This window comes from Alosa alosa, chromosome 20 (assembly GCF_017589495.1).
Source record: "Alosa alosa isolate M-15738 ecotype Scorff River chromosome 20, AALO_Geno_1.1, whole genome shotgun sequence".
Classification (NCBI taxonomy): domain Eukaryota; kingdom Metazoa; phylum Chordata; class Actinopteri; order Clupeiformes; family Clupeidae; genus Alosa; species Alosa alosa.
In genome coordinates, this window is record NC_063208.1 from 30,282,963 (window position 1) to 30,300,368 (window position 17,406).

The 17,406-nt window shown below is 41.6% G+C and overlaps 1 protein-coding gene across 3 annotated transcripts in view; it reads left to right on the forward strand.

The window, feature by feature from the left end:
• Positions 1-17,406, forward strand: part of slco2b1 (solute carrier organic anion transporter family, member 2B1) — a 217,344-nt gene that overhangs the window by 113,195 nt on the left and 86,743 nt on the right. For 2 of the 3 annotated variants that reach the window (XM_048229425.1, XM_048229426.1), the window contains exon 9: positions 10,888-11,052. The exons of the other annotated variant lie outside the window; for it this stretch is intronic. In XM_048229425.1, coding sequence (XP_048085382.1) covers positions 10,888-11,052 — 165 coding nt within the window. The remainder of the gene's footprint in view (positions 1-10,887; positions 11,053-17,406) is intronic. 3 annotated transcript variants of the gene reach the window in all.

Below are 17,406 nucleotides of genomic sequence, written 5' to 3' on the forward strand. Positions count from 1 at the left end.
TTTGAGGTCTTCTTTGGGCGTATCCTAAAAAAGACGCTCCACGCTCTGATTGGCCACTCACATCAGAGCCTGAATCATACGATGAGGATGACAGCCATTGTCTATTATTTCCTTGTTGTCGTTGGCGTCCAAGTCGTGTGCGTTGTGTCTGGTTTTGCTGGGTTTTGGCTTGAGATTCTGGTTTCCCATCCTTCCAAAAGTAGACTTTGGATTAATTAAGCTATACATCAAATGCTGAAGTATGGTATTTCTGAAGTGTTAAAGATTAAAAGGAAAAATAACAACAAGAACCGTACAGAACCGAAAACCGTGACCTTAAAACCGTGGTACGAACCAAACCGTGGGTTTTGTGAATCGTGCCACCCCTACAGATAGTAATATAAATGAATATTTATGAATAAATATGGATATTCAGTATGAACCATATAGACCAGGGGTACTCAAATGTAAACCTGAAAGGTCCACTTATCAAATTTCCATTTACTCCAAGTTACAGAAGATTTTTTTAAGTAGGCTACAGAACTACAGAAAAAAGCCGGTAAATCCAAATAAGTGTCAAACTACACAAAACAATATGGTGTTAATGGAGAAGTGACTGTGGTGTTAGCTAGCCAGCTATATCCTTTGGAGCCCGGTAGGGGCGCTAGGGATATAAATAATGAAATAAACCTGAGGCCTGGCATTCGAGGTTCGCTGAAGACCTGTCTCCTGTCGATTATTCAACGCCGCTCAACATGGTGTCAGAATTGATCTAAATTACCTACCCACTCCAATAATTGGATAGTCACAGATTAGAAAGGGGTGCTTTTACTCTTCTGACGCTGCAAAGAGGACTGCTTGCTTCAAGGGTAGCTACAGCATTTGCATGATGCATCAAACGCAGCTAGAAGTTACCGCTAGCCTAGGGTGACCAGATTTGTCGGAGCTAAAACCGGGACACTTAATGCGTGACCGCGTTTAACGTGAACATGCAGCAGCTCGGGCAGACACAGACATTTTTTTCTTTAAGACCAAAAGGTAATCTTAGCTGCCACACTTAGAAGCTAGCTATTCTAGCTAACGTTTATCGTAGCTCATAGTGCTAGGGCTAATGTAACTCGTCAGTTTGTACGTTGCCCAGCGAATAAACTTACTTCTTACATGTTTTAATTTAAAGAATTGAAATAAAAACAACCTTGAACGGTATTATCTGTTTACATTTAGATCTTGCCATAGACTTTGCTTAAGTGCTTGTAGTCTGCCGTCCTGTTCAGTCTATGGTTGCTATAGCAACCGCTGCTGTGCTTCATACACTGACAAGATAAGTATGCAATTGTGGTTGAAATACTCCCGAAACACAAAGTAAAACAAACCAAAATATATCTATGCAAGAAAATGGGATGTTGTTGTATTCCAAACAATAATCCAACAGTCGTGGAAGGGCATTCCTACGGTTAAATCTCACTATAATCTCCTAGCTGTGCGATATGTCCCATTACAACCCATTGATTTGATTGGTGTTCTTGCCGTCCACTAGGCTATTTTGCTGTGGTGCGAACCAAACGTGATGTCACATGCAAGGGGTGAATAGTGGGTTCGGGGGTATCACCCCCGAGAAAATTTATGAAATATTGTATGCAAACACACAAGTTCTGCGCACTTTCAGTCAGAGAAAAAGGTCCTGTACTGTATGCCTAACGAGTGCCAGACATGCATGAAACAACATCAAATATCGTCCTGGGACAGCTAATTGCAATGCCGATGCCCTTTCTAGGCTTTCCACAAGCCCCACTAACACTGTGCGATCTGTGTCACACGGCCTGAACGTCCCCCTGCCGATTGCCATAGCCAACGTGTAAGCCTCGAGTGCACCTATCCAAGACTCTTGGATGACAGAATCTTGTATGGTGGACACCATCCCTGGTCGAACCAAAAGAGACCTGAAAGTCCTGCAAGGGATTGATCCCTGTATTTCCAGATGTGGTTTTGGCGACAGGGACGACCACCTACCCGTTAAGACAAGTGGAGTGAACCAAGGGAAGTCCAGCAGCTGATAAAGCAGTGGTTTCAGATACAGGAAGTGGATGGGACCTTGTACTGAGCGATCCAGGCTCCTTCTTCCAGGGATCCAGTGCTGCAGCATTTACTGCCCAAGGTGTTGCGAGTCGAAGTGCTCACTAGCCTACACAACAACCATGGCCATCTGGGGGTGGACAGGACCACAGAGTTAATATGCCAGAGGTGCTACTGGCCCCAGATGTGGCATGAGGTGCAAAAGTGGTGTTCTGAGTGTGAGCACTGTGTGGTTGCTAAAGCAAGACAACCCAAGCCAGAACCTTCTTGGGAAATCTGTTAAGCTACTAAGCCTTTGTAGATAATCTCCATTGACTTTACTCTCTTGGATTGGGCTAGCACAGGACAAGAGAATGTTCTGGTAGTCATAAATGTTTTCTCAAAGTTGACCCAGACTTTTGCCACCCCTGATCAGAGAGCTTCCACCGTAGCTAAGATTTTAACTGAGAGATGGTTCTATGTGTATGGCGTGCCAAGGAGAATCCACTCTGATCAGGGCTTAGCTTTGAGGGGAGCTGTTGAAGCACCTGTGTGACATCTACAGCATAACAAAGAGTAGAACCACCACTTATCATCCAGAGGGGAATGGTCAATGTGAACATTTCAACAGGACACTTCATGACTTACTCAGGACCTTACCCCCTGAAAAGAAGCGTAAATGGCCCCAGTTGCTCCCTCATCTCCTGTTCGCCTATAATACCACCATGTACTGTGGGAGACTGTGGGGGGGACAACTGAAAGTTGTCGGTTCAATTCCCGGCTTCCACTAGTATGCCCTTGAGCAAGGCACTTAACCCCAAGTTGCTCCGGGGACAATGTGATCCCTTGTAATATAGCTGGCATACAGTATGTAAGTGACTTTGGTCAAGAAGTCTGGTCTGCTAAATGTAATGTACATGTACAGTACACTCTTTTGCAAGAACCATTTTCACAGTCGCCACAAAATCCAGGATACGTGGAGTGTCTGGATGGAATTGGCACACACTATAAGATCAGGCCGTATGGGGAGGAGGGCCCCCTTAAGACCATGCATCGCTCCGAGCTTAAACCTGTTCCCACCAGTCAAGATTCATCCAGCCCACCAGCACTGGCTGCTCCACAGCCTCATGGGGGTATCGGGAGGGAGCCAGGCCTCAGTAACCCTGTAGTTGGAGACTCATTGAGGGTAGCCATAGTCCACACCAGGACTAGTGCTTAGCATCACAGTGACCAAGATGGTGTTAACTTTAGCCTTGACCAACTCCCAGGCTAATTTGGAGGGCGTACCAGATTAAAGAGAGCAAATCCACATGGTTTAGTGTCTGACCAATGTTTCCCTTGAGTTATTTGTTTTTTGTATTAGTTCAGGCTGTGAGAGGGCCATCCGTGGTTTGTTTGTCTGTTTTGTTTGTTTGTAACTTTTATCCATGGTTTGTCTGTTTGTTTGTACCTTACATTCTTATATATCTTCTTATATTCAAAAAAAATCTTGTTCCTTAGACTCTATAACAAAATATGCAAAAAAATCAATTTTTACATGAAAATCTAGCGGGAGCCAAACACAGCGTACTGTACTAAAAAATGTAGTCAGGCCTCCGACCAGCCACATGTCCCACACCCCCACTCCAGCAAGAATGCAATACAAGAGCTGCGGCTGGTGTGGCAAAAGTTCCCACAATAGACAGGCATGCCCAGCTAAGGATGCCACCAGCAGGAACTGCGGAAAGCGAGGACACTTTGCAGCTGTCTGCCGGTCCACTCCTGAGGTCACAGCAGAGGTACAAGAAGAAAAAACAGTGGCAGGAGATGTAGAAGATGTTGCATTCCTCGGATCAGTAGGTGATGATCAGGAGCAGCCATGGGTAACCCATATCCACCTGTGTGGTCGTAGCACTGAGTTTAAAATTGACATGGGGGCCGACGTGACTGTGGTTCCAGAATCCATATATCTGGACCTGCAGGCCCCTCCCCCACTGGGAAAGATGGATAAAGCACTCCAGGGCCCTAGCCGCATCCCACTGGACATCCGGGGGAGGTTTCCAGCCACCTTAATGTCAGGTGAGAAATCTACACAGCAGAATGTGTATGTCATCCGTGGGCTCAGAATGCCCTTACTAGGGCGCCCCGCCATTTCAGCCCTGGACCTTGTGACAAGATTAGACTCAGTCGACACTACATCCCACAATCTAGAACAGGAAGTGAAACGACGCTTCCCTGCCCTCTTTGAAGGTATCGGCAGACTGGAGGGTGAGTATCACATATCCCTCAAGCCAGATGCGATGCACTTCGCTCTGTCTACACCCAGACGGGTTTCTCTCCCCCTCATGTCGAGAGTGAAAGATGAACTCAGTCAGATGGAAGAGTTAGGCATCATATCAAGAGGAGCCCGCAGCATGGTGGTTGTGCCCAAGGCAGATGGGGAAAGTGAGGATCTGCGTATACCTCACCAAGCTGAATGAAAATGTTCGCCGAGAACTCCACATCCTGCCCTGTGTTGAATCTGTGCTGGGCCAGCTGAAAGACGCTAAAATCTTCACAAAGCTGGACGCGCAGTCAGGATTTTGGCAAATCCCACTGTCTGAGGACTCTATGCTCCTGACGACTTTCATTACTCCATTTGGCAGCTTCTGCTTCCGGAGATTCCCTCTCGGAATCAGTTCAGCCCCTGAGCACTTTCTTCCAGCGGCGCATGTCCCAACTCCTGGAGGGTCTAGATGGGACCCTGTGTCACATGGACGATGTCCTTGTGTTTGGGGCTACGGAGGCACAACATGATGCGTGTCTTATGGCAGTGCTTGAGCGCCTCCATCAGTCAGGGCTCACACTTAACACGAAATTTGAGTTCTCAAAGAGGCAGGTGAAGTTTCTGGGCCAGGTTGTAGACGAGGAGGGGGTCAGAGCGGACCCGGACAAGGTCAGAACCCTCACCAACATGACAGAGCCGAAAAATGTAACAGAAGTTCGACGCTTCATGGGCCTCGTGACGCATCTGGGGAAATATCTCCCAAACCTTGCAGAAAGATCAAAGCCTCTCAGAGAGCTCCTGAATAAAGACACATTCTGGTACTGGGGCCCACAACAGTGCCAAGCTTTCACTGATACAAAGAAGGAGCTGTCAACCCCACCTGGCCTGGCCTTGTATGACTCCAGTAAGGAGACCAAGGTCTCAGCCGACGCGTCCTCCTACGGTCTGGGGGCGGTCCTCCTTCAACGGTGCCGAGATGCAGACTGGCGCCCTGTGGCATACATCTCACGGGCTCTTACGACCACGGAACAGCGCTACGCGCTGCACTTAAGGCAGCACTAACGAAGAATTGCTCTCAGAGTCCCCCTACAGTTGAGAAGCGCAAGTGTTTGTTACCACTGTACAGCTGCGATAAATGTGTGTCTGTAAAAAAAAAAAAAAACTTTACATAACATAACTTGGATACGATAGATGGACAGCAGTCTGTAGAAAGAAAGCTCAGAGTTCCTCCAAGTATGTATTTAACAGGTCAACGGCCAGGACTGCATCAAGTGTCAGTTTTGTTTGCATTTTGGACAGTAGGCAGCCTGTATTTATAGTTTGTTGATGAATGAGGGAATGAGCAGGAATTTAGTGAACCATGGTTTATGGATGCAGGGCCGGTTCTCCCTATAAGCACACTACGCAAGTTGCGTAGGGCCCCGCAAGTTAAAGGAGAATTCCGGTGTGATATTGACCTAAACCTTGAATCCATGCATTTCCACTGAATTATTTTTGGAATCTGATCCCTTATCATACCAGTTCATTCTTACTTGTTGCTCGACTTATCGTGACTAAATTCAAGATGGCTGCAAACGCTAAACTTCGTGAAGATACTGTCTGTATAAATCGTCTTGTAAGTAAACTACCAGTGCTTTTTCAAAGTTCTCAATGTCTCGTTTTAAATGTCAGGGCCCTCGGAAGTCTACCAATGAAGTGTGGAGATACATTGAGCCTCATAAATGGGTGTAAAACAGTGATTTATTTGCATGGCTAGCCCGATGCGAAAACACCACTATTGAAAAAGCTGTTGGTAGCATAGGCTAACTAGCCAGATTTTGGAGTGCAGGGGACAAGCCGAGATGGGCTATGAGACATACGTTCACACTCGGTATCATGTTTCAATACACTTTAGGTCAATATCACACCGGAATTCTCCTTTAATGAAGGCCCCCTCCTCCCTCTCCCCTTGAGTCAAGCTAGTGACAGACATGTACACAGTTGTAGCGACAGTGCCTCATACATTAGGAAGATGTACCGAATTAGCATTCAGGGCTTGAAAAACGGAAGAAACTTCACGAGAATGAACAGCGGGAACAGCAGTCGGGTAAACTTGTGTTCGTTCCATGGTTAGATGTCTACACGCATCTCCCCTTTTAACTTTGATTCGCTGTGCCGCATGGGCAATAGATGCATATCGTAAATTAGGCCTATATGAAGTATTAAAATTATTGTTTAAAATAGTCCACGTTTGAAAAAATATTGAAGGGAATCAGGACAGCCAGTTCAGTAGAGCTACTCTATGTATTTGGCAAGCACTCTACTACAGACACAGGTGAAGAACAGTCAGCCTCAGCCAGTATACAGTAGGCTACTAGCACAATCAGACCCTTACAAAAAATAATGGCATTACTTCAAGTGCCAAACGCAGTTTTGGAGGAAACATTTAGCCTACAGTTGTTATGCAGGGAATGCAGTAGGCATATTATGGACACATAAAAAATACTAGGCTACTGCACTGTAGCCTACAATAACTGAATTGTACTGAACTGAACTGTAAGGGGATATGTACAGCAAGCATCAAAAGCAAAAGGCCCAGACCCTAAAACTGGGCATTTATAACTGTGAAGGTCCTTTATGGTGGAAAACACTATATTTGGTAACTTCCGTAGACATCCAAAATGGGGTGGGATGATTATATTGGGAGCACTGAGGTGTCAGATAATATATATATATATATATATATATATATATATATAAAAATGGTTAACCCTCAGCCCCGCAGGATTTTGCCTAGGGCCCCATGGAGGTCTGAACCGCACTGTATGGATGTGGTGGCTAAACTTTGGGTGTGAAGTGGTACCTTCACTGAGGATGCATATCGTATCTCTTTTCTCTGTTGGTGATTAGCTGAACCACAGAGAGTTTAGATATTAAGCTAGTGCATAAAACTGAGCAGCAAAATATGGCACAACTATTACATTTGTACTGTAGCTATTTTTGTTAAAAATGCCCAAGCTTTGTGCTATAATAACAAGAACTTATTTAAAGGAGAAGTGACCATGCCCGCTGAGGAAACTGGAAGTTTACCATTTTATACCATTGGCATAGCTTATAATGCATTATCATCTGTTATAGAGCACCTTAGGCCTAGCCACATAGGATAAATGGACAGATGTTTGGGAATCTGTGCCCTCATGTACTAACGTTGCATACGCACGTATGCCATTTTTCACGTTCACGTTCGGATGTACCTAGAGTGAAATGAAAGTGAGAATATACGGTCCTTCACGGCAGCTTCATTGCTGGCGTACCAACATATTTTTTTCCGTAGGTTAGTTGTCAGTTGGCGACACTCACAGGCATGCATTGAAATTGCATAGCCTAAACTAACAATTGCTCTCGGGACAGTTGCACTGCATGTGAAAGTCATTATTATTTACAATCAATCAAGCAGTTACACAATTTTAAATCATTTGCAGATTATTTGCACCTTGGGTTTACAGGAAAAATGTAGCATCAATGTGTATCCAATTAGTTTAAAGCATATAAACACATGCACAAAATGTTGCAATTATCGATGTAGCACCCCAACCCTCAGGCGCCGGTTTAGTGGAAGTAAGGGGGAAAAACTTAACCTAACCCGCTACGGGGTTCATTATCCTACATTAAGGTTGTATCAGCGGTGGCGGGGTTACGTCACTTCTGTTGACGTTCAAACAAAACAGAGAGCTAGCTCGCTACTCCCTCCCTATCCCTCCCGTGCAATTGAAACTCTCCTGAATGCGCATCTCGTCGGTTATTGGTTAGAACACTTTATTTTGCCTTTGAGTGGTTGGCAACATGTTGTCAGCAATTGTTTTTGTGTGCAGATCTCAGAACCTAGGCTGCCTATAGAGATGCGTTTTTTTGATGGCCTGCTTTTGGGGCAGCTAGCGGATCGTTTGGAAAGATTAGATGAATGTGATCATTTATGCTTGGGCCTTTTTTGGGCCTGCAATCGCTGATACAAGCTTTAACTGTTAAAGCTTGTATCAAGGCAAATAAGCAAACCAGACCACGGTTTAAATTGATTAGAAAAAGGATTATAATTTACTTTTAAAAATGTAAGTGGAGGAGTTTACAGATGGAATAGTAACTCTAGTATTTAAAGAGCATTGGGCGGTCAGACAAATACAATCACAAGTCAATATACAACTAGAGATGCACCGATAGATACTGATTTTAGCCGATTCCGATTTCATTTCTTTTAACCACTTTACAGCACACACAAATAGTTATTTTCTATATTTTCTTTAAAAGAACAGGTTAATATAGAAATGTAATCAACTTATCAATAATGGAATGGCTGTTAAAAAATGGAACCGTGAGCAGACAGATTCTTCTTCAAGTCTAACTTCAGCTGCAGTATCAAACTATAATGCTTCCCAGTGTGGGACATTCATTTCACACACTACTAATATAAATGCACTGTTACGGGACACCCATTTTTTTTCTTTTCACATCCAATATCCAACTAAAAATACAAAAACAATGTTCATGATACATTTGAACATGCTACCATGGAACATATTTTCATATTTGATGCATTAAAAGGAGGGAGAGGGAAAAGTGGGAGAAGGCTATCACGCAAACACAGGGGAGGAGAAGTGCTAATACATGTAGCAATTGATTAGGTGCTCCACCATACAGTATATGAAAACAGCGCACGTCTGGTTTGCGGTGAAAAACTAAAATCCAAATTCCGGTTAAAAGCATCAATTATAGAAACTTTCAGAGACAGCTGATTCAGTATTCAGAGCATCAGTTTTCTTCATTGTAGGCTACTATTTCAAAAGCAACTTTTAACTTTTTTTGCCTTTCTAATAGGCAAATATGTTCACTTTCACAACATCCACTTCCCAATCTGCTAGACTATGGTATTAAGGCATAGCCTAGCCCTAGTCTACGTGCAGTAAATAGTTTGAGTATTTTCTTTTTGTGGAGTAGAGCTACATGTAGACTATGTTTGCTAAATTTTGATTATTTTTTAATGTCGCAATCGGTTATCTCCGTTCAGCTGTGCTTGTGGTTCAGCTGTGGACATGCAATTAGCGGCAGGGACGGACGGCGATGAGTAATGTTTACGTAGCCTAATGAAGTGACAGATTAGTAAATTCCATGCAATATGGCAAAGCACAGCATTCGCTGCATAAAAAAACTCAGTAGCCTATTATCTTTTCTTTGTACATCCAGCCCTGAGTGTTGGCCTGGTTGCTATAGCTTCTTCAAACTTTGCAAACTCAGCTGGGTGTTGTTACAAGTGCAGCGCGCGAGTGCATTTGACCGCATAAAATCGGCATTTCAGACTAACCGGCCAGTCGCCGGTCATGGCCGATCACGTGAAAATCGTCCAATTCCGGTCGCCAGCCAATCAATCGGTGCATCTCTATTAAAGGAAAATGCCGGTATTTAGCACTTTGAGTCCCTTTTCTGGTTTGTTTTGGATGAACTAGAGTGGTTGAATATTGTCTATTGTAGGTGCTCATAAAATAAATTAGTATTAACATAATAGCCTATTGTCTCCCATAAGTCCCAAAGTGTTATCTAAAATGCAATGGCTTTCAATTTGTCATTTTTGCCTAGTATTTAATCTGTGTAGCACACAGTTGATTTGACATTCATGAACAATCGTCGACACATGAAGCAGTTTTAATTATTAGCTGCCTATATAGGCCTACAGGCTACAGAATTATCCTTTGGCTTGCATCAGATATAGCCCACTGGCAAAGCATATTACTGTCACTGAACAGCCTACCAAATGTGCATGACCCTTTAACAGTAGACATGACATGTAGACATGTGTTTCATTAAAGAGTATAACTAAAAATGACATTATCAAGGTGATAAGCTATGTAGCTTTAATACTTAGTTTGGGAAGCAAACCTGTGAACATGCAAGACTATAATTGCTTTGGTATGCTGTCGCTCTGCACATTACACCACCACCGAACGTAAATGACGCAGAGTAGCAAGATTCCTAGAACCACATGCATGTGAAGTTAAAACATTTTAAGTCGCATAATCTTTATACATTCTTTGGAGCTAGTGAATGTGTAAATCCATGCTTGGTGACACTGTCAGAAAAAACATTTCTAGGCCTAGCCTATGCCTACTTCTATTTTTGAAGTTGTAGGCTACAGGTGACAAAAGCACAGGTTGACGGAACCATCTTTTTGGAGTCGTTTTCCGACTGATTGTTTTTTTTTGCAACACAGCTTAATTTAGCTTGAAAGTTAACCTGCTACGGAGCAGGTTAGTTCTGTGGCATAAATTCCCATAGTTACCAAGCTGGGATTCACGTTAACCTCATTAATGGAACAGAATCCTCACTAAAATTAGCGAGACTTATCGAAATAAGCCAGGTCTGGCCTTTAGCGAGGTTGATGGAATACCCCCCTGGGTTTGGTATCTGAATGTTGTGTGAGCCTCTATAAGTCAATTTGTATGAAAGCATCTGCTAAACAACTTTACCTTTTACACAAGCTTTTCTCTGCGCTAATGATGCTGTTGTTGATGATTTCATGGCATGTCTGTTGACATTAACTAGTTAGATTTAAACAAAAAACTCTCAATATTCTTTGTATTTCTCAGGTTTCCCCAATACTGTGATGAGAACACTGCGAAACCCCACCTACCTCCTTGTGGTTCTCGGTCAAATCAACCTTGCTGCTATGTTGGCTGGCCTTGCTACTTTTATGGCTAAGTTCATTGAAAAGCAGTTCACTTTAACAGCCTCCTTCTCCAACATAATGATTGGTAAGTCCAAAATAGCCACAGTGTGTATCTGTATATTTGCAAATAAAACTTAGTCAGTGTACAGTACCCTCCACAATTATTGGCACCTCTGCTAAAGATGACGAAAAACCGGTAAATATAAATAATCTGTTAGTGATTTATTGTAATCTCACAATGACAAAAAAATAGGAAAAATTCAACCTTGAAGAGAAGCAAATTTATTTTTAGAAAAAGTTAAATCTCATAAAGAAAAAAATATTTTTAACAAAAACACGTCGCTCACAATTATTGGCACCCTTGCTTGTAATACTTTCTTAAGCCTCCCTTTGCCAATAAAACAGCTTGTAGTATTCTCATATGACACGCCATAAATTTGGAGAATACAAAGCAAGGGATTTAAGACCGTTAATCTTTACACAATCTCCCCAGATCGTCCAGATTTCTAGGTCAACACTTGTGCATTCTCCTCTTTGACTCACCCCACTGTTTTCCTATGGAGTTTAGATCAGGGGACTGAGATGGCAATGTCCGAAGCATGATTTTGTGTTCAGCAAACAATATTTGTTTTGATCTGGACGTTTGTTTTGGTTCATTGAACTGATTAATTATTTAAATATGTATTTCTTTATGATATTTTCCTTTTTCTCAAAATAAATTTGCTTCCCTTCAAGGTTGGATTTTTCCAATTTTCTTTGTTTGTGAGATTACAATAAATCACCAACAGATTATTTTTTATACCAGTTTTTAGTCTACTTTAGCAGAAGTGCCCATAATTCTGGAGGGTACTGTAAACCTGCATTTTACATTAGCAACCCTGTAATGACTGAAGTAGCACTATTTTTTCACGACTCATCTTCAAGTATCCAAAACATTTCGCACCATAAACCCCTTAACTAATCATATCAAATTGAAGCTTATGTTTTCAGCATTACGGGGAAGATTTCAGAAATAAAATCAGTCATTGGACAGCTGAGATATTAGACGATTATGTGAACGAAATTCACAATTCATCACATTGTTTTATTGTGTGTGTGCTTGCTTTAGCTTTACTTTATTAGTTTGCTTGCTTTAGCTATTGTTTTGCTTAAGTTTTCCTATTATTATGTTTTATTATTGTTATGTACGTTTCTGTAACTCTGAAACATCCAGCATGAACTGGTGTACGTTGCTCTTGAAGATGGTGTCACTGGCCCTTGTCACTCTTCCGCCATGTTGGATTTTATTGAAAATGAAACTAAATGTTCACAAAACTTGATAAACATGATCTTCAGACCAAGCCTCACAAAAGCTACTAGATGGATTTTTGATTTTTGAAAGTGTTCACCTGTCACAGCCAATCAAAATCAGCATGCAGAGAAGCCCCAAACAGGAAGTAAGGTAATCTCCGCAAAAAATAATAAGATAATCTCCGCAAAAATCTATCAAAACCAAACTTGGTACATGGACTTGGGATTCCATCGCAAGAATGCATATCAAATGTGGTGCCCTTTGACCTCTAGGTGGAGCTGCAATTAGCAAATCTGCATGCTTAAACTCACGTAACTTTTGACTCGTATGTTGAAAAATGAGGTACTGTTGGAATTAGGGCTTTGACTTTTGCCCAAAAATCATATTCGAAGTTCGTTTGTTTATTAATATTAAAATTCGAATATATTCGAATATGTATTAATACTATTTTAACCATTAAATGTCTTCAGTAAGACCGATATTGGTATCAAACTTAAGTTATATAGAGGGCAGTGTATCAGTCAATGTCAATAGACTACGTGCACGAAAGGCTGAGTATTTATGCGTTTGTTAAAATTGTTATTATTGAGCATAGGGCTGGGCGATAAAACGATAGCGATATGTATCGCAATAGACATGTAATCGATATCAATAAAAAATATGTTTGATAGAACATTCATAATTAAAAGCAACACACACCTCCTGCCTTACGTTGCCCATAAATAAATAGGCTAAATATATATTGCATTGTAGTATGTCAAACTCTACCAGAGAAGGCGATAGAAGTATGCCTACTGTACCTCAACACAGACTCTCCTTGCCCCGTGCACTCTCTCTCTCACTCTCAACAGGCGCATCCCTCCTCAGCATGCACATGTAATCCAAACATTAATCGTGCAAGACAACTGGCTAAATTGCTATTAAATCCGGTTAGCATCATTAGCACGCTGCACAAATTTGTTCAAAACTGTTGCATTCAAATTGACTGCTAAATTCTAATCATCTCAATCCCGATGCAAATGGAAAAGTATTTTCCAAGACTCAAACGGGCCTGTCCCAAGGAGAAAAAGTATTCATTTGAAACTTAAACACACGTAGGGAAACTGAACAGTCTACTTTTTATTCAGACTTATCTGCACATTTATTTATTTGAGTGTTTTTCATGATTGTGTTGCCATTTGTTTCCCCTGTTTGCTTTGATTGATAACTGAGGTGATTAAAATCAGAGGAAGGTTAAGTTTAAAATAAAAGTGGCTATTACTGTATGCATGGGCGTTGGAGGCATTCTGAAAGTGGGTGGGGAGATTTCAGCGGGGGGTATGGGGGTCCTCCCCCAGAAATTTATTTTTGGACTAGATGCAATTTCCTGAATTCTGGTACATTTTAACAGGTTATTTAGATACTTCTATATAACAAAATAAAGCTATTAATTCAATGACTAATTCGGAACCAGCTTTATTAACCTCATGGTATAGTTAACCATGCAGTTGCAATATCTGTTAAATTAAGTTATTTAATGCTTTGAATGCAACCCCGGAGTGGCTATCGGGAGCTTCGGGAGGATTCCCGGTGGGCCGTTAACTTTTTATGCCAGTCTGAATGTCGTGAGCTTAATATATTGTTTTTGAAGTTCATTTGCTGCACCCTCGCGGCACTTCAGCAGCCTACATGTAGAACGGTCGCAGCCCCTTACTTGCAGTTTCCCCAAATATTAACAAAGTAGCACTCACAAAAACTGTTCGGAAGTCGCAACTATACCTAGTTTATATTTGCAACAATTAAGGGGAGTTTATGAGCGGTCCCTCCTCCAGTGGTACGGTCCTAACGAACGCCAGGGTGACACACAGTTACAGTGAGAGTTAAAAGAAATCGTTATTCTTCCACCGTCCAGTCCAGCAGCTGTGCAACAATGGAAAACAGGCGATTTTGGAAGGTGTGTAGCCTATCTGCTTTAACTTTTTTAATCTAGGCGGCATTCCACCCAGTCCACCCAGAGTCAGAGGCCTACCCTTTCTGATATGAATGAATGTTCTGCCTTCATATGCTCAAGCAGGCCTTTATGTCCATGTCGCATGAAAGCGGATGGTTTGTTTGAAATCCCGACACTCTTTCAACTACATGGAACGTAATAGTGATCATCAAATACCTCCCCAGATTTCAGTGCCCATCAGTCCCAACATTTAACAATATAATTAAACAGTCCAAAAGTAAATTAAATATCAAACTAAACCGAAAATGTCATGCTTTTGAAGGCCTACCAGTCTGCCCTCCAAGAAACGCATGTCTCAAAATAAAACTTGCATAAGAAATAAAGGGCTGTCTCAATCCTGCCCCTAAAGGCCTGTACTTTGTCTTAAGACCCCGGTCATAATTTGACGATTTACAGTATCTAAGTAGACAAACTGACTTCAGATATGCAACAGAGTGAATACGAGATTGTGCAGTCTTAGCTGTGGTTAGTGACGTGATGCTGTTAATGGGGGAGTTTTACATAGCCTAGCGTAAATAGGTTATTATTTATTTGACGTCCCTATAAGGCTTTTTCCTTATCAAAAGTGAGGGGGACGACTGATCTCTTCAACACTGCGGGGGATTTGGCACTTGTCGCTGCGTGTGTGACGGAAGCGGAATGGGAGAATGCGTGTAACAAAAAAAAAGCTTACGAGTGATTTACACACAAATGGGAGAATCCAATGAAAATGACAATGAAGCACTAAACAGATGCTGGTATTTCGCACGGCAAAAGTGGGGGGGTCCAAACTAACAATTTTAAAAAGTGGGTGGGTATAATGGCTCCGACGCCCATGACTGTATGTCTATGTGGGAGCTCACTAAGCGCGAACCAGCCAGGATGCTAACATCACCTACAGGAGCCCAGATGACCAATGGCCAATGGCCTTGCTAATGAGCTCGAGCTTTTACTTCACCAGGCGTGAAAAAAACCTCGGAATCTGAATTGAAAACAACGTTTACAACCAAATACATTCATAGAAATGATCTCCATAGGCTACAGGTTCGAATATTAAGAGATCCCTAAAATTCGTTCGAATATCTTTAAGGCGAGACACGGCAGGTGAAAACATCGTTTTTTCATGCACTGGTCAATTTCGAGATTTTGAGCTAGTATGTTACCTTAGCATGTATTCTATCACACTACTACAACAAAAAGTCCGATTTACACATTTAGGTGTTTATTTCATTATATTGTGTCTACTTTCGCGCCTGTATATTTCTCCTAAATTCAGCAAAGTTAGCATTCTAACCTTGCATGCACTCCACGACCGTGGTCCAAAACATAACATGTGTACTACCGTTGGAAAGCTCTGTTTTTCCTGTATCACGCTATGTGATCCATATATGGACACTTCCTTTGTATCAGTAACCAATCTTGAAAGTTCAAAGGCGAAGTCTAGGCTGAGAACGGAATCTCATTGGCTGTCTTTCAAGGCTGTTTTCTCAAAATGAGTTTCGCTCACACTCTGAGCTCAAAAACTCCACTTCAGAAGCATAATTACATACACCAAACTTTCTAGACTTATGCCTAACTATATGTCGAAGATTTCTACAGAGGGGTTTGTTGATATATTATTCCTAGCCTGACTTACATGACATTTTATGCCTAAAAACATGGAAAAAAACTATTTTTTAGGGCTAGTGACATAATTTTCTGATTTACAGGATAACAAAAGTAGATATTCATAAATCCCTCTGTAAATGTTTTCCCATCTAATATCTGAACACAATGAAAACATAATTTTGAACTTGGCTGTATCCAATGCTCAGGTTTCGTGCCTTAAAATGTATGCAAATTAGCGCATATTTAATTAGATAATGCCTAATTTGCATATGTAAACATTAAATTACAGCAAACTTGTAATACATTTTTTTCTCATATTAATGTAAGTAATCAACTGGGGAAGTTTCATAGTGATATCTGCTTGTTAAAAATGTTACCCTATTCACCTGTAGTGTCTCGCCTTAATTTTTAAAATAATCGAATTATATTCGAATAACGAAGTTCGGAGTCAAAGCCCTAGTTGGAATCCATGGATCAAGCTGAGTTCAAAACACCCTATTGCACTGTCTGCTGACCTGAGCAAGCACACTTTGCAGTTCCCCAGAAATGCCGTCTAGTTTACATTTTCAAAACAATTTTGAAAATGAGTTATTCATTTGAAATATGTGAGGGATAATAGGCGACACAGCATTCAGGTGTCAGAAGTTAATCCATATTAGAGGTGGTAATATAACCACAATGCAAAAAGTGGAGTTACACCTCAAAGTGCATTAACGTGTTGGAGTCCATTATCCTGCTTAATACCAAACTTGCATTATGTTAATTTGCTGATATTTCCAGGTTTTGACTGGTCAAATTGTCTTGTTTGTAGCACTACATCTTTCTGCCACACATTGACTCATTTCTGATCTTACAGGACAAACTGCCATTACTAATTCTATATGGATAGTTTCTGTGACCAGGGCCCAGTCGTTAGTTCCATTTCTCTCATTACCAACCTAGCATTTCACAGGATTCTGTTAAGCCTAGCTTTGTGTTTGGAGTAAAGACAGTAGTTATTTTACAATGTAACAGAGCTACAAGTCATCTTAGTCGTATGTTACAATGATGATATACTGTAAACATCTGTCAGATCACTAATTTGTAACCCTGTTGCAATGTGTCACAACGAGTTTGGCAAATTGATATACAGTGGGCGTCGCTTTCAAATGGCCACTTCAGTCACGCATTACGAGGCGTGAAGCTGCGTGAAGCTTTAGTACCACTTTCAGCCACTGTGCGTCGCTTTGCCACTGTACATCACTCTGCCTTCCGCCCCTTCTGAAAAAGCAGGAGGCTACCATTAAACATTATTGTTGCCGAGAGGAATCCCAGCCTACTTAATTCAATAACAAAATAAATCATGCATAATTAAACATTACCTCGATTTAGGCTACTTGGGTTTGGGGGTAACGGCTTAAGTGTCTTGTGTGATAATTGAGCCAGTAGAGAAATAACTGTTCAGAATTAATCTGTGGCCTTGGGTACAGTGGGCATCGCTTTCAAATGACCACTTCAGTCGCGCGTAAAGCTCGTGAAATTTTCAGCCACTGTCGCGCCGCTCTGCCACTGTACATACATTCTGAAAAAGC